Consider the following 25,380-nt stretch of genomic DNA (forward strand, 5'->3'; position numbering starts at 1 on the left):
ATAGGCTATTTATTCAACAAATTAGGATGCATATAGTAATGTAAATATGTGACATTTTATAGAAATATTTGACTTCTGAATGTTTCGGTGTTTGGAAAAACAATACTTTATCAAGTTCCATACCATCAAATATTTTGTTCAAATAATAAAGTTATTATACAGAATAGAGACAACAGCGCCACCCCGTGGGGCTCCGGGGTTGAGTATGTGTGGATGATTCAATGCATAAAAACAGCCTCTAAATGCAGCCCAGGATCAGTTGTTAGTTAGTCCTCTGGTTGGTAAAAATCACACCTGATATTATAAAAGCTGAAGTGTTTTGGCCCTTGGTTTCTCGCGATAACATCGTCCGGCTGACGAATGATCTGATATACAAATCACCTCAACTGGAGCGCACTGGTTTAATTGAACGCTCAATCAGCTGAGATCAGCGAATCAGCGCAGGACCACCCCAACCTGCCGCAAAGCACGCTGGGACTTCCTTTCTTTCCGAGGCCATATTGGAGCAACAGACTTGTAAGTTCACCTCTTTGTTTATTCTTTAAAATTCATATATTTAGGCAATGTTGGTGCACATCACCCGGTTGATTACTAACGTTAAATTGTGTCATCTCACATTTTTGGTTCAGGTTGGCCAGAACGGACTAAATCGCAGCTATGGTGGCCGCAAAGAAGACGGTGAGTCGAGCTGGAGTGAAAGCATGTTTGGTCTAATGTACTTCAGGAGGAATCGTGGCGCTATCTGGGCTTAGTGCAACACACGTTTACACCTTTTTATAAACTCTCAATGTTGTAGTTCCTGGAGATGTCTAGCTTTAGTTGTTAACAATTTACCGAATCCAGATAGCAAGTGTTATAGTAACCATTACCGGCTTGCCAGCTAACTAGCTAATATAGCTAGTTAACGTTAGCCAGACAGCAAGTTGAATGTGTTTGGGGGTATTTTGACCTTATGGCTGGCTAATGAAGAAACACTATGTAACAGACTGTCATCTGAAGTATTATATCTGATAAATCCAGATAACTAGATAGGGTTGTGACTGTCATGGACTTTTGGATGGCAGTAATTGGCCACTACAAAAAACCCACATTCATCGGTAATAAGGTCCTCAATCAACTTTCTGAATTACCCAAGAGGCAACAAAACATCAAATGTATCAACATTTTAGAAGATTGTTCCAGAACAGGCTTGGAACCTGTAACCCTGGTAATATGACTGGTAAATAGAATGAATAGAACTGGCTTGGAACCTGTAACCCTGGTAATATGACTGGTAAATAGAATGAATAGAACAGGCTTGGAACCTCTAACCCTGGTAATATGACTGGTAAATAGAATGAATAGAACAGGTTTGGAACCTGTAACCCTGGTAATATGACTGGTAAATAGAATGAATAGAACAGGCTTGGAACCTGTAACCCTGGTAATATGACTGGTAAATAGAACAGGCTTGGAACCTGTAACCCTGGTAATATGACTGGTAAATAGAATGAATAGAACAGGCTTGGAACCTCTAACCCTGGTAATATGACTGGTAAATAGAATGAATAGAACAGGCTTGGAACCTCTAACCCTGGTAATATGACTGGTAAATAGAATGAATAGAACAGGTTTGGAACCTGTAACCCTGGTAATATGACTGGTAAATAGAATGAATAGAACAGGCTTGGAACCTGTAACCCTGGTAATATGACTGGTAAATAGAACAGGCTTGGAACCTGTAACCCTGGTAATATGACTGGTAAATAGAATGAATAGAACAGGCTTGGAACCTGTAACCCTGGTAATATGACTGGTAAATAGAATGAATAGAACAGGGACTGGAACCTGTAACCCTGGTAATATGACTGGTAAATAGAATGAATAGAACAGGCTTGGAACCTGTAACCCTGGTAATATGACTGGTAAATAGAATGAATAGAACAGGCTTGGAACCTGTAACCCTGGTAATATGACTGGTAAATAGAGGTTCCAAGCCTGTTCTATTTACTGTATTTCTCTGTGTGCTGCTGCTGCATTGTGTGGAGCATTGCCTAGGCAACCCGAAGACTTGTTTGCTAGTTTCAGCACTAGTCCATGTTACCACAGAAACAGACTCAACAGTTCATTTGAAGAAAAACAAATGTATATATTTAAATGGTTATGATAGTTATTGTATTACAATGATGGTCTTCATCTGTAACCGTCGGTTACATGGTGATATGGTAATTGTGGCAGCCCTAGTTATAATGTACTCAAATCGCATGTGTCCCAATTAGAAGACCATATATCATGTTTGGTTCAATGGATATGAGCTACGTTCATAGTTCATCGATGTTTCTCACAAAACATAATTGTTACTTTGATGGCAGAAAAAGTCCCTGGAGTCCATCAACTCCCGTCTCCAGCTGGTGATGAAGAGCGGTAAATACGTTCTGGGATACAAGCAGTCTCAGAAGATGATCCGCCAGGGCAAAGCCAAACTGGTCATCCTGGCCAACAACACACCTGCCCTCAGGTAACTAAGACCTACATTTATTTACTATTAGCTCATGAAGTTAAGGCCATTATCACTCATGCCCTTTTCACTCTAATGTGGTGAGCTAAAGGCCATTATCACTCTAATGTGGTGAGCTAAATGCCATTATCACTCTAATGTGGTGAGCTAAATGCCATTATCACTCTAATAAGGTGAGCTAAAGGCCATTATCACTCATACCCTTTTCACTCTGTGGTGAGCTAAAGGCCATTATCACTCATACCCTTTTCACTCTAATATGGTGAGCTAAAGGCATTATCACTCATACCCTTTTCACTCTAATGTGGTGAGCTAAAGGCCATTATCACTCTAATGTGGTGAGCTAAAGGCCATTATCACTCTAATATGGTGAGCTAAAGGCCATTATCACTCTAATGTGGTGAGCTAAAGGCCATTATCACTCTAATATGGTGAGCTAAAGGCCATTATCACTCTAATATGGTGAGCTAAAGGCCATTATCACTAATACCCTTTTCACTCTAATGTGGTGAGCTAAAGGCCATTATCACTCTAATATGGTGAGCTAAAGGCCATTATCACTCATACCCTTTTCACTCTAATATGGTGAGCTAAAGGCCATTATCACTCATACCCTTTTCACTCCAATGTGGTGAGCTAAAGGCCATTATCACTAATGTGGTGAGCTAAAGGCCATTATCACTAATACCCTTTTCACTCAAATGTGGTGAGCTAAAGGCCATTATCACTCATACCCTTTTCACTCTAATATGGTGAGCTAAATGCCATTATCACTCATACCCTTTTCACTCTAATATGGTGAGCTAAATGCCATTATCATTCTAATATGGTGAGCTAAATGCCATTATCATTCTAATATGGTGAGCTAAAGGCCATTATCACTCTAATGTGGTGAGCTAAAGGCCATTATCACTCATACCCTTTTCACTCTAATATGGTGAGCTAAATGCCATTATCATTCTAATATGGTGAGCTAAAGGCCATTATCACTCTAATGTGGTGAGCTAAAGGCCATTATCACTCATACCCTTTTCACTCTAATATGGTGAGCTAAATGCCATTATCACTCATACCCTTTTCACTCTAATATGGTGAGCTAAAGTTTGACCTTGCTAGCCTTGGGTTTATTCATTAGTTGAATTCTGTTGCAAAACGTTTTGCAAAGGGAATCGTTTTCTCCAAACAGAAAATGTTGTGCAATGAAAACAAGTTATTATTGGACATTTGTGTAGCTCTCTCCGCATTTGGTTCCTAGAGTTAACGGTTTCCATGGCAAAACCTGTACTAATTAGCTGTCTGCGTCTCCAAACAGCTGTGTCACTGAAAAATACTGTTAAAGCAAGTTAAAACAGTGCTCAGTAAGTGTGTATTATGATTTGATATGAAAGTAGAGGGATTCATGTTTCTATAACCGTATCGCAATTGAGAATCGATTCACGTTTGGGTGGAGTACTTGTCTGTTTTGGCTTCCAGAGCCAATTCTCCCCTTTTAAACAGATACGGTAAGGTCCTTGGACTAAGGAGTGGTGTTAGGATCCTTTAGTCCAACACTGGGAAAGGCATGATGGACTTCTCCCTAATGGGGTTCCTGTAATCTGATTACAAAAAACTAACTGTAATCAGTTACGTTACCACCAACGTGTAAAGTGTTGGTTCCATGTTTCATGAGATGAAATAAAAGATCCCAGAAATGTTCCGTATCCACAAAAAGCTTATTTCTCAAATGTCTTGCACACATTTGTTTACATCCCTGTTAGTGAGCATTTCTCCTTTCCCAAGATTATCCATCCACCTATTACGTGTGGTGATACATATCAAGAAGCTGATTAAACAGCATGATCGTTACACAGGTGCACCTTGTGCTGGGGACAAAAGGCCACTCTAAAATGTGCACTTTTGTCACAACGCGATGCCACAGATGTCTCAACTTTTGAGGTAGCTTGCAATTGGAATGCTGATTGCAGGACTGTCTACCAGAGCTGTTGCCAGAGAATTGAATGTTCATTTCTCTACCATAAGCCACCTCCAATGTCGTTTTAGAGAACTTGGCAGTACGTCCAACCAATATGGCGTTGTGTGGGCGAGCGGTTTGCTGATGTTGTGACCAGAGTGTCCCATGGTGGGGTTATGGTATGGGCCGGCATAAGCTACGGACAACGAACATGAATTGCATTTTATCGATGGCAATTTGAAGGCACAGAGATACGGTGAGGAGATCCTGAGGCCCATTGTTGTGCCATTCATCCGCCTCCATCACCTCATGTTTCAGCGTGATAATGTACGGCCCCGTGTCTCTAGGATCTGGACACAATTCCTGGAACCTAAAAATGTTAGTTCTTCCATGGCCTGCATTCTCACCAGACATGTCACCCATTGAGCATGTTTGGGATGCTCTGGCTCGACGTGTACGAGGCAGATGGTGATCACACCAGATTCTGGTTTTCAGCTAGTGACCAACAGATGCATATCTGTATTCCCAGTCATGTGACATCCATAGCTGTGAAGGCCTCTTATTTCACTTGACTGATTTCCTTTTGAATTGTAACTCGGTAAAATTGTAAAAATTGTTGCACGTTGCTCTTATTTTTGTTCAGTGTTTATAACCTCTCGGATTGCTTTTAAATTCAGAAAGATGGCGTTGTTTCCGTCATTTCAACGAAGTTAAGTTGAAACCAACGTGGAGTTGGCGGCGGCCCAGTAGGATATTTGCGGGGGCAAATGGTGCATTCAGAAAGTATTCAGACCCCTTCACTTTTCCCATGTCACTGATGACACGCCAAATGATGACCACCAATCAGAGACCACTATGATGACACACCAAATGATGACCACCAATCAGAGACCACTATGATGACACACCACATGTGTTTGATGGGTTATTTTCTGTCTTGTACAGCCTCTTAAGGGGAAAGTAGTCCAACAGTAACCGAAAGTAATCAGATTACATTGAGTTAAAAGTTAACTATATGATTAAAAAAAGTTACTGTAATATAGTAAATTTAGAAAGTAACCTATCCTACCCTGGTGTAATCCTAGGAATAGTTCCATTCCTACTACAATAAACGTTTTCAAATAGATATTGAATAATTCACATATCAAGCGTTGCTTGTGCGTTCTTATGGGTACGTTGGTGTTTGTTTTGTTTTCTGTACTCCTCCCACAAAGGCACACCTGTATTGGTCTGCTTGCAGGTGTGTAAGAACCGGAGGAACATTCAAATGAGGGCTGATTGTTACTGGCTGCACCTGCAGTTGGTCTTTCAGCAATCAGACACCTCGAGAAAACAACTCTGACAACTACAGCATTAGACACAAGGGATAATGTTGCTTTCCCCCCCGTACATGCAGAAGAGATAATGTTGCTTTCCCCCCGTACACGCAGAAGGGGTCATGTTGCTTTCCCCCGTACACGCAGAAGGGATAATGTTAAGTCGCTCTGGATAAGAGCGTCTGCTAAATGACTTAAATGTAAATGTAAATGTTGCTTCCCCCCGTACACGCAGAAGGGATCATGTTGCTTTCCCCCCGTACACGCAGAAGGGATCATGTTGCTTTCCCCCCGTACACGCAGAAGAGATCATGTTGCTTTCCCCCGTACACGCAGAAGGGGTCATGTTGCTTTCCCCCGTACACGCAGAAGGGGTCATGTTGCTTTCCCCCGTACACGCAGAAGGGGTCATGTTGCTTTCCCCCGTACACGCAGAAGGGATCATGTTGCTTTCCCCCGTACACGCAGAAGGGATCATGTTGCTTTCCCCCCGTACACGCAGAAGAGATCATGTTGCTTTCCCCCGTACACGCAGAAGGGGTCATGTTGCTTTCCCCCGTACACGCAGAAGGGGTCATGTTGCTTTCCCCCGTACACGCAGAAGGGATCATGTTGCTTTCCCCCGTACACGCAGAAGGGGTCATGTTGCTTTCCCCCGTACACGCAGAAGGGATCATGTTGCTTTCCCCCCGTACACGCAGAAGGGGTCATGTTGCTTTCCCCCGTACACGCAGAAGGGGTCATGTTGCTTTCCCCCGTACACGCAGAAGGGGTCATGTTGCTTTCCCCCGTACACGCAGAAGGGATCATGATTCATTGAATGGTAACGCATATAAACTTGTATTGTTTGTTCAGAGTTTCGCTGCCTGCATTTCCTGCGGTCGTACTTTGCTAAATGGTATTTGTCCTTCCTCAGAAAGTCTGAAGTGGAGTACTATGCCATGTTGGCCAAGACTGGCGTCCATCACTACAGTGGGAACAACATCGAGCTGGGCACGGCCTGTGGAAAGTACTTCCGGGTGTGCACACTGGCTATCATCGACCCCGGTGAGTGTCCAATCAGACTGCACGCCCTGTTTACCACGCCCATTCTGTTGACGTATTGTCTGCGGACAATCCTTCAGCACTGAGCAATTTCATACGGTTTATTCTTTCATTCATTTAGCATTGTTTTCAAAGATGACATGAACATCTTTGCAGAGAATTATAAAAATATATGAATAAAAACTAACTGCTCTACTAATAAATTCCATGAGCATGTTTGAGTTAATCGTTTTGTGAATGTGAAGATATTTTTACGTTTCACTGATGCTCACAAATTTTACCCTTTTTGTACATTTTTGCACCTGGTGGCTCTACGATGATGTGCCCAGCACTTCACTAGATAAACACCTCATAAACCATTTACCTGAACTGACTGGGCTCTAGCCAGCTGCTTCATTGGCTTAGTCAATGACTTAGTTCTTCTGAAGTTAACGAAGTGAGTTTTACACTTGTCGAACTAACGCTTGGTTGGTTTGAAGTATATCCTGTATGCTAAATATAGTGTTGTTGTATTAACAGGTGACTCTGACATCATCAGGAGTATGCCGGACCAGCCGCAGGGGGAGAAGTAGACCTTTCACACTCTTAATGTTAAACAAAATAAACAGTTTTCTATGGTCTTTGGTCTGTCTTTCTCTTAGTGTGCACATGATAGACATTTAGCTGCTTATATTCTATGCTGTAGGCCGCGTCAGGGTAGAATGTGGTTGCTTCATTTCTCTCTGATTTTAAAGAAGCCTCCCATCTAGCCGTGAGTCTTGTGGCCGATGTAGATTCAAATGAGATGTCCTTGTGATTTTTATATGCTGTTAAGATCTCAACTCACAGGACCGCATCGTGGGTCTCCTAACATGCAATGCCACAAGGTCTTACTGTGACCTCGGACAATGTAGCTACTGCATTGAACTAGGACGGTCCTCCTGATGTAACAAGATATGTCATAATGCTGCTACACCACATAAACTGACCTGTCTGTAGTAAAGACAATTACAGGATTATCCAGACCCCTCCCTGTGGAAGGATTATCCAGACCCCTCCCTGTGGAGGATTATCCATACCCCTCCCTGTGGAGGATTATCCATGCCCCTCCCTGTGGAAGGATTATCCATACCCCTCCCTGTGGAGGATTATCCATGCCCCTCCCTGTGGAGGATTATCCATGCCCCTCCCTGTGGAAGGATTATCCATACCCCTCCCTGTGGAGGATTATCCATGCCCCTCCCTGTGGAAGGATTATCCAGACCCCTCCCTGTGGAGGATTATCCATGCCCCTCCCTGTGGAAGGATTATCCATGCCCCTCCCTGTGGAAGGATTATCCATGCCCCTCCCTGTGGAAGGATTATCCATGCCCCTCCCTGTGGAAGGATTATCCATGCCCCTCCCTGTGGAAGGATTATCCATGCCCCTCCCTGTGGAAGGATTATCCATGCCCCTCCCTGTGGAAGGATTATCCATACCCCTCCCTGTGGAAGGATTATCCATGCCCCTCCCTGTGGAGGATTATCCAGACCCCTCCCTGTGGAAGGGTTGTGCGTAGTTGAGTCGCTTGGCCTTGTTTCCACGTCGGAGGTTTCCTGAAGCCATCAGTCAGTAGGCTAGTCCATTGGCTCATTCCTGAAGCCATCAGTCACTAGGCTAGTCCATTGGCTCATTCCTGAAGCCATCAGTCACTAGGCTAGTCCATTGGCTCATTCCTGAAGCCATCAGTCACTAGGCTAGTCCATTGGCTCATTCCTGAAGCCATCAGTCACTAGGCTAGTCTATTGGCTCATTCCTGAAGCCATCAGTCAGTAGACTAGTCCATTGGCTCATTCCTGAAGCCATCAGTCAGTAGGCTAGTCCATTGGCTCATTCCTGAAGCCATCAGTCAGTAGGCTAGTCTATTGGCTCATTCCTGAAGCCATCAGTCACTAGGCTAGTCCATTGGCTCATTCCTGAAGCCATCAGTCAGTAGGCTAGTCTATTGGCTCATTCCTGAAGCCATCAGTCAGTAGGCTAGTCTATTGGCTCATTCCTGAAGCCATCAGTCAGTAGGCTAGTCTATTGGCTCATTCCTGAAGCCATCAGTCACTAGGCTAGTCTATTGGCTCATTCCTGAAGCCATCAGTCAGTAGGCTAGTCTATTGGCTCATTCCTGAAGCCATCAGTCAGTAGGCTAGTCTATTGGCTCATTCCTGAAGCCATCAGTCAGTAGGCTAGTCTATTGGCTCATTCCTGAAGCCATCAGTCACTAGGCTAGTCTATTGGCTCATTCCTGAAGCCATCAGTCAGTAGGCTAGTCTATTGGCTCATTCCTGAAGCCATCAGTCACTAGGCTAGTGCTAGACTATTGGTTGTATGGCTGTTATTGATTAGAACTGCTGGCTCATTTTTAAAGTCTGCTCCAGGCTCTGCTCTATCACACACATAGTGATGTTATGGATCCAAAATGACTGTCCCTGTGCAGGACAGGACTCAACAAGGACAGAGGAAACGGGGTGCCATTCATTAGTCTCACCATTAGAAAAAAGCTTTGCAAAGTTAAGTGAAAACATGCTCTCCTTATTGGACAAATTCAGGTAGATCCCTTCCCATTTAAGCCTGATTGGTTCCTAGTGAATACGACCCATATTATTTATGGTAAACCCTTTTATTCCACACACGGATTCTTCCATTGACCCATATTTTAGAAACAGCACTTCCTGTAGGCTTTTAACATTGCTTAGTAGTTAACCTAGTAGTTAACCTGGTTATCCTCCCTGCCTGGTAGTTAACCTGGTAGTTAACCTGGTTATCCTCCCTGCCTGGTAGATAGTAGTTAACCTGGTTATCCTCCCTGCCTGGTAGTTAACCTGGTAGTTAACCTGGTTATCCTCCCTGCCTGGTAGTTAACCTGGTAGTTAACCTGGTTATCCTCCCTGCCTGGTAGTTAACCTGGTAGTTAACCTGGTTATCCTCCCTGCCTGGTAGTTAACCTGGTAGTTAACCTGGTTATCCTCCCTGCCTGGTAGTTAACCTGGTAGTTAACCTGGTTATCCTCCCTGCCTGGTAGTTAACCTGGTAGTTAACCTGGTTATCCTCCCTGCCTGGTAGTTAACCTGGTAGTTAACCTGGTTATCCTCCCTGCCTGGTAGTTAACCTGGTAGTTAACCTGGTTATCCTCCCTGCCTGGTAGTTAACCTGGTAGTTAACCTGGTTATCCTCCCTGCCTGGTAGATAGTAGTTAACCTGGTTATCCTCCCTGCCTGGTAGATAGTAGTTAACCTGGTTATCCTCCCTGCCTGGTAGTTAACCTAGTAGTTAACCTGGTTATCCTCCCTGCCTGGTAGTTAACCTAGTAGTTAACCTGGTTATCCTCCCTGCCTGGTAGTTAACCTGGTTATCCTCCCTGCCTGGTAGTTAACCTGGTTATCCTCCCTGCCTGGTAGTTAACCTAGTAGTTAACCTAGTAGTTAGCCTGGTAGATAGTAGGTCTACGTGTATCTTATCGGACTAAGGTAACGCCAGACCTACTGGGTTCAACTATTATTCAAAAATAATTTAAAATACTTTATAAGTGCTTGCCTGGCTTAATGGACCAATAGAGTAGTACCAAAAGTGGAAACCCCCGCCCATCTGGCACTCCAGGCAGGCTAGAGCAAACGCTGAAAGGTTTTAAATAGTGTTTGAACCCAGGTGGGTCTGAAGCAGCCAGCCTCCATCTTCCCTCCAGAGCCACGGGAATAAATCCCTCTTCACTTATCGCTCTGGACGCTGCTTCGCTGGACAGGACTGCAGCAGCAGGGAATTGTGGTCCAGACAGCCAAGCATGTGCCTCTTGACTGTCCTTTCGTGCTCTTGCATCATCATAGCCACAGACGGTATACTATTCTACCGTCTGCTTCATAAAGGGTTGGAACAGCTCCAGCTGATCTAATCACAGTATTTCTAGTCATTCTCAGCAGTAGTGATGTTGAGGATATCTCTTTATTTAACCTTTATATAAGCAGGCATGTCCTCTATCTCTGGCTGATAAGACTGATCTAGTTCTGTCTTAATGTCCCTCAGGAATAACCAGACAGGACAGCGTCTTAATGTCCCTCAGGAATAACCAGACAGGACAGCGTCTTAATGTCCCTCAGGAATAACCAGGCAGGACAGTGTCTTGATGTCCCTCAGGAATAACCAGACAGGACGGTGTCTTAATGTCCCTCAGGAATAACCAGACAGGACGGTGTCTTAATGTCCCTCAGGAATAACCAGACAGGACGGTGTCTTAATGTCCCTCAGGAATAACCAGACAGGACAGTGTCTCAATGTCCCTCAGGAATAACCAGACAGGACGGTGTCTTAATGTCCCTCAGGAATAACCAGACAGGACGGTGTCTTAATGTCCCTCAGGAATAACCAGACAGGACGGTGTCTTAATGTCCCTCAGGAATAACCAGACAGGACGGTGTCTTAATGTCCCTCAGGAATAACCAGACAGGACGGTGTCTTAATGTCCCTCAGGAATAACCAGACAGGACAGTGTCTTAATGTCCCTCAGGAATAACCAGGCAGGACGGTGTCTCAATGTCCCTCAGGAATAACCAGGCAGGACGGTGTCTTAATGTCCCTCAGGAATAACCAGACAGCGTCTTAATGTCCCTCAGGAATAACCAGACAGCGTCTTAATGTCCCTCAGGAATAACCAGACAGGACGGTGTCTTAATGTCCCCCAGGAATAACCAGACAGGACGGTGTCTTAATGTCCCCCAGGAATAACCAGACAGGACGGTGTCTTAATGTCCCTCAGGAATAACCAGGCAGGACGGCGTCTTAATGTCCCTCAGGAATAACCAGACAGGACAGCGTCTTAATGTCCCCCAGGAATAACCAGACAGGACGGTGTCTTAATGTCCCTCAGGAATAACCAGACAGGACGGTGTCTTAATGTCCCTCAGGAATAACCAGACAGGACGGTGTCTTAATGTCCCTCAGGAATAACCAGACAGGACGGTGTCTTAATGTCCCTCAGGAATAACCAGACAGGACGGTGTCTTAATGTCCCTCAGGAATAACCAGACAGGACGGTGTCTTAATGTCCCTCAGGAATAACCAGGCAGGACAGTGTCTCAATGTCCCTCAGGAATAACCAGACAGGACGGTGTCTTAATGTCCCTCAGGAATAACCAGACAGCGTCTTAATGTCCCTCAGGAATAACCAGGCAGGACGGTGTCTTAATGTCCCTCAGGAATAACCAGACAGCGTCTTAATGTCCCTCAGGAATAACCAGACAGGACAGCGTCTTAATGTCCCTCAGGAATAACCAGACAGCGTCTTAATGTCCCTCAGGAATAACCAGACAGGACGGTGTCTTAATGTCCCCCAGGAATAACCAGACAGGACGGTGTCTTAATGTCCCCCAGGAATAACCAGACAGGACGGTGTCTTAATGTCCCTCAGGAATAACCAGGCAGGACGGTGTCTTAATGTCCCTCAGGAATAACCAGACAGGACGGCGTCTTAATGTCCCCCAGGAATAACCAGACAGGACGGTGTCTTAATGTCCCTCAGGAATAACCAGACAGGACGGTGTCTTAATGTCCCTCAGGAATAACCAGACAGGACGGTGTCTTAATGTCCCTCAGGAATAACCAGACAGGACGGTGTCTTAATGTCCCCCAGGAATAACCAGACAGGACAGCGTCTTAATGGCCCTCAGGAATAACCAGACAGGACGGTGTCTTAATGTCCCTCAGGAATAACCAGACAGGACGGTGTCTTAATGTCCCTCAGGAATAACCAGGCAGGACAGCGTCTTAATGTCCCTCAGGAATAACCAGACAGGACGATGTCTTAATGTCCCTCAGGAATAACCAGACAGGACGGTGTCTTAATGTCCCTCAGGAATAACCAGGCAGGACGGTGTCTTAATGTCCCCCAGGAATAACCAGACAGGACAGCAGAGTAGAGACTATTCCTCTGAAGGACAATAAGACAGAATAGCCTGGTTCCTCTCTAGGTTTTGGCCTTTCTAGGGAGTTTTTCCTAGCCACCGTGCTTCTACACCTGCATTGCTTGCTGTTTGGGGTTTTAGGCTGGGTTTCTGTACAGCACTTTGAGATATCAGCTGATGTAAGAAGGGCTATATAAATAAGTACATTTGATTTGAATAGAGAGATGGCAGACAGACTTCATATGGGATCTCTGTTGGTCTATCTGAGATCAAGCCAATGCAGATCCAATAACAATGTGCCACGAGGATGATGAAGATAATCCAGTGCTTCGTCTGTGATCTACCCGTTTAAAAAACTACAAACTAGTGCCATGACCCAGTCCTGACTGGAAACACGCTGGCTCCTTGATCACAATGGAGAATGGAGACAGTAAGGGCTGGTCCCTAATGACACCCCATTCCCTTTTATGGTGCACTACTTTAAAAATTAGTGTACTATATAGGGTGCCAAGGGATGCAGTGTATAATGCATATAACGCTTCGAACACACCGACTGCGTCATTGCATCACTGCTGCATAACATTTTGCGCAGCTAGGCAACTATACTGATGCAGGTACCGTTTGCAGACGGTCGCATGCGGTTGGACACATGGAGGAGAGAATCATTTTCGCAGTATCCTCAAAACCGTGTCTTTTTGACACAACTGCTGACCGCTACAGGAACATAAACACAAAAAATTCTGCTTGGAGACAAGTGTCCACGATAGTAGGATTGCCAGGTCAGTTTAGTAGTGAGCTTGTGCTAGATGTGGCTAGTTAGCGTTAGCTAGCTAGCTAACCTAGCCAATGAGGTGTGTGTGTGAAAGAAATAGTCAAATAAATTATGCTAGTTACTACCCCTGATACCTTTACCAAATTTTCATGTTTGAAAGAGTGTTATTGATGTCACAAGTTTACTGGAGAACTGAGAAGAAGTAGAGACTCTGGACAGGGTGGATATTTGTATAATAAAAAGCTGTTTTATTCAGAGGTAAAGATATCTGATACAAGCGTGCATGGACTCGTTCATTCAGCTCGTAATGAACCTGCAGACAGAGCCCAGATAACAGAAATACATAGTCATTTTATACAGGACAGAAAGTAGGTTGAGTCTGGTAGATCTGGTTTTCTGGTTGGTTCTGGACAGGTTGTTGTCTTCTCAGATTGGTCCGGATGAGCTGGACGTCATCCTTCTGAGTCTTGCAACAAAAGTTATATGTTACCAAATGTTCAGCTAAAACAGGAGATTAGGTGTGTGCGTAGATGTTCCTATTTAATCAGTGTTTATGAAAGGTTTATGTCAGCCCTCTGTCCTTGGGTATGTGTGTGTGTGTGTGTGTCTCATTATCTCGTGAAATGCAGACCCAAGCACCCTTTTCTTATCAGTGTTTATGAAATGTCTGTGCCAGCCCTCTGTCCTTGGGTATGTGTGGGTCTCAGTTTCTGCTCATGAGTTTGTGAGAAACCCTGTTTAGAAAGAAGTTAGTTATAACAACGTAATAGCAATATGCTTGTGTTATTTTAAATGGTATTTATTACAGTGTGAATGCTAGATTAATGGAAATAGTAGATACTACTGTACCCCTGATAATTTGGTCAAATAACCGTGTGTGTCTATGTGTACAGTAGGTGACATGTCCATGATAGCTATCTAATAACTATAGTTATGCTAGGTAATGGTTTGGCTTATCGTGTTCATGTCTATGTAGAAGAAGACTGTAGGAGGAAGTGGAGAGGACTCAGGGACAGGTATCAGAGAGAGAGAGAAGGGCAGAGAAAGAGAAGAAGAGGTCTGGGTCGGCAGCTTCAGGCCAGCAGCCTTGGCTCTTCTGCCACATTCTTTCTTTTCTGGATCCATTTATTGTGCCTAGGGCAAGGAGTGGCAATTTTAAAGCCAGACCCCTTACGTCATCCACAAGTGTTGTCGCCACCGGTGCATCAAGACCCTCAACGTCACCTACAAGTGCGACCATCACCTCCACCGGTGTAGTGAGACCCTCTACAACATCATCCACGAGTATGACCACCACCGGTGCAGCCATGGAAGATGATGAAATGGAGGAAGCACCTCTGGATCTAGGACCGCCTGAGATTATTATGAACCTCACGGAAGTGACCACTGAGGACCTCGTTGAACAGGTTGTGGCCGTGGAGAGAAACGGAGAGAGAAACGAAGAGGAACAACGTCACACCAGGCGTCATCGGAGGTACCAGCCCCCAGATCAACTCAACTCATTTCAGCAGAGGCTCCTCCAAGTCGTCGAGAGGGATGCAGCCCAACCTGATGCTCACAGGGAGGATGAAGAGACCCTCTTTGCCATGAGCCTGGTGCCAACACTGAAGAGACTGCCTCAGCAAAGAAAAGCAGCATTCAAGGTTCAAATGTATCAGCTGCTTTTCCAAGCCGAGTTCAATGGTACGTTTTTTTTCTCTCCACATCACAGGTAGTGTCATAAGTGTGCGACAGTGAAGTAAAGTAGGTCATTTTTACAGTATAGTCATGTAGGTTAATTGGTATTTCAGATCAAAGGATTAATATGAGGCAAATGTATAGCTGTTGTTTCTGGGTTAGAAAATATCCCAAAACAGGTTGCTGTCTAAATATTTGCCTGTCATATTCATCTTTTGATCTGAAATACAAATTCCATGAGTTAACAGCAAGTATTACCAACTTTACCACACTGTTCCTATATTTATGCCACTAACGACACTATACAAGCAGTATTTAGTTAACAAATCTCACCTTTTATGGTGTCATTATGTTAAGCTTGTATGTGTTGTTTTTCTCTTCCCTTTCAGAAATGGAGTCAATTTAGCCGGCCAGCTCACAGGAAGAGGAAGGACAGGAAGGGGACAGGAAGAGGAGAGGAAGGACAGGAAGGGGACAGGAAGAGGAGAGGAAGGACAGGAAGGGGAGAGGAAGGACAGGAAGGGGAGAGGAAGGACAGGAAGGGGAGAGGAAGGACAGGAAGGGGAGAGGAAGGACAGGAAGGGGAGAGGAAGGACAGGAAGGGGAGAGGAAGGACAGGAAGGGGAGAGGAAGGACAGGAAGGGGAGAGGAAGGACAGGAAGGGGAGAGGAAGGACAGGAAGAGGAGAGGAAGGACAGGAAGAGGAGAGGAGGGAGAGGAAGGACAGGAAGAGGAGAGGAAGGACGGGAAGGGGAGAGGAAGGACAGGAAGAGGAGAGGAAGGGGAGAGGAAGGGGGGAGGAAGCGGAGAGGAAGGACAGGAAGAGGACAGGAAGGGGAGAGGAAGAGGAGAGGAAGGACAGGAAGAGGAGAGGAAGGACAGGAAGGGGAGAGGAAGGACAGGAAGGGGAGAGGAAGGACAGGAAGGGGAGAGGAAGGACAGGAAGAGGAGAGGAAGGACGGGAAGGGGAGAGGAAGGACGGGACGGGAAGGGGAGAGGAAGGACGGGAAGGGGAGAGGAAGGACGGGAAGGGGAGAGGAAGGACAGGAAGAGGAGAGGAAGGGGACAGGAAGGGGACAGGAAGGGGAGAGGAGAGGAGTTGTCTGGTTGTTGTTTTGGCCTCCCTCATTGTACCTTTCTTTTCACACACGTCAGTTCTGTTTAAATTCAGTCAATTCATAAAGTCATTTGTTTATAAATTCTTAGGATAGCATTCATTATTAGTGTTACATAGATTTCTGAATTGAAACTCATACGGCGTTTTCACAGACGCTCTTGGTGTCTTACGAGACTAAAGGTCAATATATTTATTTCCTTTAAAACCACTTGAAAACCAGGGTGTTGAAACTTTTTGTGAAGTTATGTTCCATCGACTGGTCCATGACGTCCAGGGGCCATTTTTTTAAGCTGTGTTATGGCTACATATTATTTCCTTTTTTTCAGAGACAGAGACACACACACCTCTTCATACGTCAGATCTCCAGTGCCCTGCCCTCTCTCTCTTTATGGCCATGTCTGAAGTTCCCCTACTACGTCTAGGCTTTATGAGTTGTCCCTGTATCGGTCTGCAGTTGTGTCAAAAATACATGCTCTTGTTGTTCCCTTACAGATTACAGGCTACACATTCATTTTATTTATTTTTTACACGCACATACACACCTCTTTTAATAGTTTAATTTTTTAAAACATTTTTACAACACACATACCTGTCATGTTCTTTCCTGTACTTGAATACTTATTAAATTATGTTTTCATAGTCAGTTGTTTCATATCTAATTTAGACTTAATCTGCTTATTTCTTCCCCACACCTTTGTAGATCTAAGACAAGATGAAAGTAAAAACACATTCTCTTCCTAATTCGTTTTTTTTCCCACCTGTATTTTGTCAGGCCAGTGAACATGGTGGTAAACTGTACTATTTGTATGGACCCTAGGTTACCCTTTCCCTTTGTTATCATACTAACTGTATGTCGTAGAACCTTAATTAGTGCTCCCGCTCAACTGATGTACCATGCCAGGTGTGTATAATACTGACGTTAATGGGAGAGGGAAGGGGTTAATTAAGGTGTGGTCTTTACTCCCAATTAAATATAGCTTCCAAATGAAGAGACAATGATACATAAAGTCATCTGGGGGGAAAATGCAATTTTATGGACAACGGCGGATGGTTCTTAAAGTAACCTTTGTGTTACGGGGCTCTTAAAAGAGCCGTTTCACTCCACGGCATAGTGCCATGGGACTTCACCTGCTGGCGATGAGAAGTAGGTGGTCAGCTTCTCCCTCACCTGGAGTGCCTGTCTGGGGGCGTTGTTGACACCTGCCCTGGTGACATCAGGTAGGTGACCATTTGGCTTGCCCATCTCCATCCGGAGCGGCTCCTGGAATGACCTTCGCAGGTAGTTGTGGAGAACACATGTGACCTTCACGCAGGCGTCGACATTTGAGGGGCTGAGACCAAGCACTCTCCGATACATTCTCCATCGGGCTGCCAGAATCCCAAAGGCGCATTCAACAACTAACCTTGACAGTCGTTTTGTTAAAGATCCTTACAGGCTTTGGCAATGGCAGCTGGCGTCCAGCGTAGGGCCTCATGAGGTTGGGTCTTAAAGGGAAGGCCTCATCGCCGACGAAGATGTGGGGAACAGGTCCCAGGTCTTCAGCCCCAGGGAGTGATGCAGGTGGTGGAATATCCAGGGTGCCATCCTGAAGTGCCTGGCCAAAGGCAGAGTCCCGGAGGGTCCCGCCATCACTTCCCTTGCCGTAAGCACCAACATCGACAACACGGAAACAGTAGATGGCATCTACTACAGCCAAGAGTACAACTGAATATGTACCCTTGTAGTTGTAGAATTGCGAACCTGAGCACGGTGGAGCCGGGATTACTACATGTTTCAATGGAGCCGAGACAGTTGGGGAAATCCCACCTCTCCAGGAACTCGGCAGCGATGGCCCTCCAGTCTTCCTCCTTGGGGACAGGCATGTATTCACCAACCAGACAGTCCCAAATGGCTTGTGCCACAGAGGGGACAATGCCTGCCACCGTGGACCGTCCAACTCGGAAGCTGAATCCTATGGTCCTGTAGGAGTCCCCTGTCGCCAAGAATCTAAAATATAAATGATAAATATTGTGTGTAACTTGAATTCCACCCACATATTATATCTACTCATATAGCTACCTCATTACTGTTTATTATGCTATACTAATTATATTGTAATACTCATCAACCACCATTAACAATGCCTTCATCAGGGCAGAAGGCACCTTTCTTTTCATTTGGTAACATTGCATAATTAAAAAAGGATTATAAACCAACTTTGGGAAAAGTTATAGTCCCACTCTACATTCTGTAAAAGTACATCTGATGTCAAATAGGGACTATTAACTAGAGCCCTTTAGCTAGCTAGGTTGCACATAAATACAATGTATCAAATATCAATCAATTATGGTATCAAAGGCTTTAAAAATGTACTAGAATGTAGCTTACCGGAGACAAATCGCCAGGCGTTCAACTGGGCTGATGGACTCCCGGTAGTTGGTATCCATCCGGGCGATCCTGGCTCCAACCATCTGGAGTAGGTGATCGAACTGGCTTCGGTCCAGACGAAAGTAACATCGGAATTCCTCTCCAAACAGTCGAAGCTCTTGAATTAGACGGTGGAACTCCCCTGCCTGCTTTCGGGACTTTAACCATCTCTGGACCCACACAGACCTGCGCTTTCGGCGGGGCTGGTCCCGGCCCAACAGCGCGATCAAGACCACCTTCCTCAACGTTGGTCTCATTGTTGAAAGAGCCTACTCTGCCTATCTTGACTATTTATTATTGCATTTCGCTCCAAAACTGCATTTTGGAGGGAAATTATATTATAGGCTCTCACAATTAATTTGAGGATGTCATCAAATAAATAATATACTTGGCAAATAAATAAATAAAAAATGTAAAAAAAATTATGCAATCAAACAGTTTTTATGTAATCCCAAATTTTTACTGAATGTGTGCAAAAAAAAAATCTACATTCATATTTTTCTACTTTCTGTCAAGTCCACTCATACAATTTGACGAACGTATGCACCACACAGAACGCACAGCAACTGCCTCTGCAACGCAATGCTGCAAGGCAAATGCAGCGTTCCATTGGAAATGAATGTACTTCTGGTGTATCGAAACGCAAATACACAGTCGGTGTGTTCGAAGCGTGAGAACGATACGTGCTTTCAGAGTCTCCAAAAGTCTCCAATAACACCAGAAAGTCGCTAGTCGATTTTTTGAAAATTTGTCGCTAGAGTGGTCTGAATACTCGCTAAATATAGCGGGAAAAGTCGCTAAATTGGCAACACTGCCCCAGACCTCCCGTTAACCAGGTCCACTCCCCCATTGGCCACAGCTTAACAAGCGACCCTATTTGTCAAAACTTTAAAAGTAAACCAAACTATTCACTTATTCATTAAATATTTCTTCAAAAAGAAAAGCATTAACATTACAATTTAGGAGCAATTCAATCACCTTTTAAATTTCATACCAATTAATTATAACAAATAAACTCAATACCTAGTTCAAACAAGGGTATTACATATTTAACTAGGCAAGTCAGTTAAGAACAAATTATTATTTACAATGACGGCCAACCAAAAGGCCTCCTGTGGAGACGGGGGGCCTGGGATTAAAAATAAATATAGGACAAAACACGCAACACTACATAAAGAGGGACCTAAGACAACATTTATTATATACATATTTTAAAACTTTATTTAACTAGGCAAGTCAGTTAAGAACAAATTCTTGTTTACAATGACGGCCAAACAAAAGGCATATAAATGACAAAAACACACATTACAACAAGAGACGCAACACTATATAAAGAAATACCCAAGACAACAACACAACATGGTAGCAACACAAAACATGGTACACACATTATTGGGCACAGACAACAGCACAAAGGGCAAGAAGGTAGAGACAACAATACATCACGTGAAACAGCTACAGCTGTCAATCAGAGTGTCCATGATGGAGTCTTTGAATGAAGAGATGGAGATAAAACTGTCCCGTTTGAGTGTTTGTTGCAGCTCGTTCCAGTCGCTAGCTGCAGCGAATTGAAAAGAGGAGCGACCCAGGGATGTGTGTGCTTTGGGGACCTTTAACAGAATGTGACTGGCAGAACGGGTGTTGTATGTGGAGGATGAGGGCTGCAGTAGATATCTCAGATAGGGGGGAGGGAGGCTTAACAGGGTTTTATAAATAAGCATCAACCAGTGTGTCTTGCAACAGGTTTACAGAGATGAACAGTTTACAGGAGTATATAGTGCAGTGATGTGTCCTATAAGGAGCATTGGTGGCAAATCTGATGGCTGAATGGCAAAGAACATCTAGCCGCTCGAGAGCACCCTTACCTGCTGATCTATAAATGATGTCTCTGTAATCTAGCAGGGGTAGGATGGTCATCTGAATCAGGGTTAGTTTGGCAGCTGGGGTGAAAGAGGAGCGATTACAATAGAGGAAACCAAGTATAGATTTCACTTTAGCTTGCAGCTTTGATATGTGCTGAGAGAAGGACAGTGTACCGTATAGCCATGCTCCCAAGTACTTGCAGGGAGAAACTTTGTAGCGGGGCATGGGGAAAAGAGGGAGAAGCATCGGGGATAGTCGCATTAGAAGGGGTGGGGGATGAGGAAATGTTGGACAGGCAAGGAAGCATGGCTGAGTCAAATAGGAATCCTGTTAATGAAGTGGTGATTAAAGAGCTCAGCCATGTGCTTCTTGTCAGTAACAACCACATCATCAACATTAAGGGACACGGGAAGCTGAGAGGAGGGCTTATTCTCCAGGACTTCTTGGGGTTAGACCCACAGAGAGAGGACTGCTCATTAAAGTAACTAACTTTGGCCTTCCGGATAGCCGGAGTGCACTTATTTCTCATTTGCCTGAACGATTGCCAGTCAGCCTGAGTATGTGTGTGCCGAGCCTTTTGTCAAATGCAATTCTTGAGGTGGAGTAACTCCGCAAGATCACAGACAAACAAAGGGCTGAAACTGTTTTTAATTCTCATTTTTCTTTAGAGGCGTGTTAGTTAACAATTCCACTGAAAATATAAAAAAAGAAGGTTCAAGCGTTTTCGACAGAGATAATCAAGCTGATTCTATACCATTTTACACTAGAGATCCTGGTTCGAGTCCAGGCTCTGTCGTAGGCTGCCCAGCGTCGTCCGTGTTAGGGGAGGGTTTGGCCGGCAGATATGTTCTTGTCCCATCGCGCACTAGCGACACCTGTGGCGGGCCGGGCGCAATGAACGCTGACACTGTCGCCAGGTGTTTCCTCCGACACATTGGTGCGGCTGGCTTCCGGGTTAAGTGGGCATTGTGTTAATCACGGCTCTCGAACCGTCACCTCTCCCGAGTCCGTACGGGAGTTGCAGCGATGGGACAAGACTAACTATCAATTGAATACAATGAAAGAGGGGGAGAAAAGGGGTGAAAAAAAATATTAAAAAACACATTCTAATAAACTGTTTCAAAAGACTGTGGTGTTATTTGTGGCTCTATGGCAGCTACAAAACCTTTTCAGTTTTAATCTCTGGGGAAGGTTTAGAGATTTCTTCTCTCACTTCCTCCTGCGGCTCTGGAACTGTCCGCCAGTTAGACTGAGCCTTCTGTAGGCAGGGAAACAACAAACTGAGTAACTGTTACTGGGCCGTGTGTGTGACTTGCACAAATACCATGAGAAAGCAATCTAGACATCAGGCAGGCTGACAGTGATCAGACAAGCTACTGTTAGCTAGCCAGATTATACTAAGTGATTATCTAGCCAGATCTAATTACGCAGATCAGTTGACTACCTAATGTTAGCTAGCTAGACCAGCATATCTACCTAGTAACGTTAGTAGGCTAGGATGAAAACGTAATTTATGATTTACATGAAATTGAAAACACGAATGAAAACATTAATGCTAATGAACATGGCTAGCTAACTAGCTGGAAACTAAGCTATCAAAACAAAGTCAGTACTTAACAATAGCAAACTAAGCTAGCTAGCGGCTAATATTAGCAAGTTGACACGCTAGCCAGCCAACAACACAAAGCTACACAGCAAAAAAAAAGTTACCAATGCTACGACAATTCCTATTTACAGATAGCTAAATGTGTGCACCTTTTCCTGATATATTTTTTGTCTTCTTTTGTTCCTCGTGCTTCACAATTGTATTCACTTGATCCGTCTTGAGTAACCGGAGCCCCCGTCTTGAGTAACCGGAGCCCCTCGCCTTTTCCCCACCGAAGAGTCCGCCGCCGTGGAGAAAAATCACCCATGACGGGTAAAGCTCAGGCGTCAGACCCAATTCCACCCCAAACTACGATCAGACATATCACGGCCCGGAGGATAACAGCTCTCTGAGACGACCGGATATTAACTTGGCCTAATCAGTTAAAGCTTGCCAGTCCGTTGCCATCTTTTCAAAACGTCAGCTAGCATGTAGCATAGCCACTGCCAGCACTACCAACGAGCTCGCGTCAGGGGGAGGGGCCTTCATTTGACAGTGGCAAGCTGTCTACAAAAAGAAAGCATTGATAAGTGATGGAGCTGGAAATATGTAGAAGCAGATGGGATACAAAGGAAAATATGGTGGTGTCGTGCACATTTTGCAAACACACAAACACTACACATTCTTCCTAATAGTTCTAGCTATGCACCTAGAACAAATGATTATCAGAGAGAGAGAGAGACTGAGCAGTATTCCTTTTATAAAACAAACAAAAGGCATTGATCAATAAGTCCTTATGTAACAGTTTATCTTTCTGTCCATCTCCTCGCCCCTACCTGGGCTCGAGAACCAGGGACCCTCTGCACACATCGACAACAGCCACCCTCGAAGCATCGTTACCCATCGCTCCACAAAAGCCGCAGCCCTTGCAGAGCAAGGGGAACCACTACTTCAAGGTCTCAGAGCGAGTGACGTCACCGATTGAAAGGCTATTAGCGCGCACCACCGCTAACTAGCTAGCCATTTCACATCCGTTACACTTATTAAAAACATTGCATTGGTTCACTGGTATTGTTGCTATTGTCAGTGTGAGGTCCTTGTTTAATCAAGATCAAATAGAACAAATGTAAATTCAATATACAGGTCAATAGTGTAACAATGGGTGGCCTTTTTCATTTTCAAACCCACACGAGTGTCTGTACTTGGATTGATGTTATGCCACTCAGCACCTATGTGGTTATAATTCTTCCAATCAGGATTCCCCTCCAATCAGGATTCCCCTCCAATCGCATCGGAGGTTGTCGTGGAACTCCTGAAGCCTCTTCTTTTTCTTCACGTGGAACAATGTGTTTAAAACTAGAAGTCTGCATCCAGGGTGAAGTCACAGTTCATGGTGTTCGACATCACTCCATACCTCTGGTACTCAGCCACACGTTTCTCAAAGAAGTTGGTTTTCCCTTCCAGTGAGATGGACTCCATGAAGTCAAAGGGGTTTTCTGTCAGATAGACCTGCGATAGAAAGCATCCGTTTTGCTCTTGCCAACTCCGTTTTGTCATTGTCAAGCCAAGCATGACATCCTATCAATCCATGAGTTGGATTGATAGGACCAACAGGCTGGCGCTATGTATACGCTACCTACACACTAAAAATATGTTGTAGAATCAAAATAATGATGAAAGACTCACCTTGGCCAATCCCAGGTCTTGGAGTAAACGGTCTGCCACAAACTCAATGTACTGCTTCATCAGCACACCATTAATCCCAATCAGATCCACAGGTAAGGCCTCGGTCAGAAACTCCTGAAAATGTGAACATGTGTGGTTATGGACAGGTTCCAGATGCACGTTAATGTGTGGTTATGGACACGTTCCAGATTCACGTTAAAATGTGTGGTTATGGACACGTTCCAGATGCACGTTAATGTGTGGTTATGGACACGTTCCAGATTCACGTTAATGTGTGGTTATGGACACGTTCCAGATTCACGTTAATGTGTGGTTATGGACACGTTCCAGATTCACGTTAATGTGTGGTTATGGACACGTTCCAGATTCACGTTAATGTGTGGTTATGGACACGTTCCAGATTCACGTTAATGTGTGGTTATGGACACGTTCCAGTCACTGTAAAATGTGTCGTTATGGACACGTTCCAGATTCCCGTTAAAATGTGTCGTTATGGACACGTTCCAGATTCACGTTAAAATGTGTGGTTATGGACACGTTCCAGATCATTGTTAGATAGTAATTGTATCTGTATGATAAAAGTTCTATGAACCAAACCTCACTGTTTTTAATGGATTTACAATTAAGTATATTTTTATAATGTGGAGAGTAGCGCTGTGGCGGTCACCAAATTTTGTCAACCGGTGATTGTCAAGCAAATATCTGCCGGTCTCACGGTAATTGACCGTTAATTAACAAACATTCAGCATCTCCTGGCTTCCACACAGCCTACAAGCCACTGATGAAGACCGTTTGAAACATCTACAGTTTAAAAAGTTATACATCCATGTAATATAGTCTATACCTTCACAATAAATCCATTATTTATTTTAGACAGGTCTAAAAAAACATGATATGAGGAAAATGTAATCTATTTCAGAAGAACAGAATAGTATAAATCGGAATTGTCTTTACATTTACATTTAAGTCATTTAGCAGACGCTCTTATCCAGAGCGACTTACAAATTGGAAAGTTCATACATATTCATCCTGGTCCCCCCGTGGGAATTGAACCCTGGTCCCCCCGTGGGAAATGAACCCACAACCCTGGCGTTGCAAGCGCCATGCTCTACCAACTGAGCCACACGGGACCTTTACGTTATAGCCTGATCTGGCTGTGGGCTAGACGTGTTCATTTAGCAGACAAGATTAGCTTAGAATTCGGTGTCATTATTTTATAGTATGTAGAATACATTTGAACCAAGCTGATTTAAAATAGGAAAGACATTTTCTCCAAACGATTTGAGGGAGTGTGCACATGCGGCTTTTCTGTGTTGAGAGGTTAACAAAGAAACAGGTCCTCCTATATGCTTCATTTAGAGTTATGAATGTAACTTTAGTAGTTCCACAAATGTTGGGCTATATGTTTAATACATTGTACGGTTGCATGTTGCGACTCTAATGATGATTTGAATAAAGTCACTTAAAAAAAGGCATGAGCTCTACTTTGTATTTTTGCGCAGGCTGTACACACTACATCAGTCTCTCGTTCACAATTTGACCAGCACTTGACAATGCATAGAAT

At 44.3% G+C, this 25,380-nt stretch overlaps 2 protein-coding genes across 5 annotated transcripts in view; one reads left to right on the forward strand and one right to left on the reverse strand.

The window, feature by feature from the left end:
• Positions 1 to 456: 456 nt before the first annotated feature.
• On the forward strand, positions 457 to 7,428 carry rpl30 (ribosomal protein L30). The gene is made up of 5 exons (XM_055893190.1): positions 457 to 516; positions 630 to 678; positions 2,352 to 2,497; positions 6,681 to 6,811; positions 7,328 to 7,428. Exons 2-5 carry the CDS (start codon positions 658 to 660, stop codon positions 7,378 to 7,380), a joined length of 351 nt encoding a protein of 116 aa, XP_055749165.1. The 5' UTR covers positions 457 to 516; positions 630 to 657; the 3' UTR covers positions 7,381 to 7,428.
• Positions 7,429 to 19,854: 12,426 nt separating this feature from the next.
• rrm2b (ribonucleotide reductase M2 b) overlaps positions 19,855 to 25,380 on the reverse strand; it is a 55,040-nt gene continuing 49,514 nt past the window's right edge. For all 4 annotated transcript variants that reach the window (XM_055893194.1, XM_055893193.1, XM_055893192.1 and 1 more), the window contains 2 exons: positions 23,817 to 23,930; positions 19,855 to 23,639 (listed from right to left, as the gene is read on the reverse strand). In XM_055893194.1, the coding sequence (XP_055749169.1) occupies positions 23,487 to 23,639; positions 23,817 to 23,930 (267 nt within the window). In that variant the 3' untranslated portion in view covers positions 19,855 to 23,486. The remainder of the gene's footprint in view (positions 23,640 to 23,816; positions 23,931 to 25,380) is intronic.

The sequence above is a fragment of the Salvelinus fontinalis genome, chromosome 32 (assembly GCF_029448725.1).
Source record: "Salvelinus fontinalis isolate EN_2023a chromosome 32, ASM2944872v1, whole genome shotgun sequence".
Classification (NCBI taxonomy): domain Eukaryota; kingdom Metazoa; phylum Chordata; class Actinopteri; order Salmoniformes; family Salmonidae; genus Salvelinus; species Salvelinus fontinalis.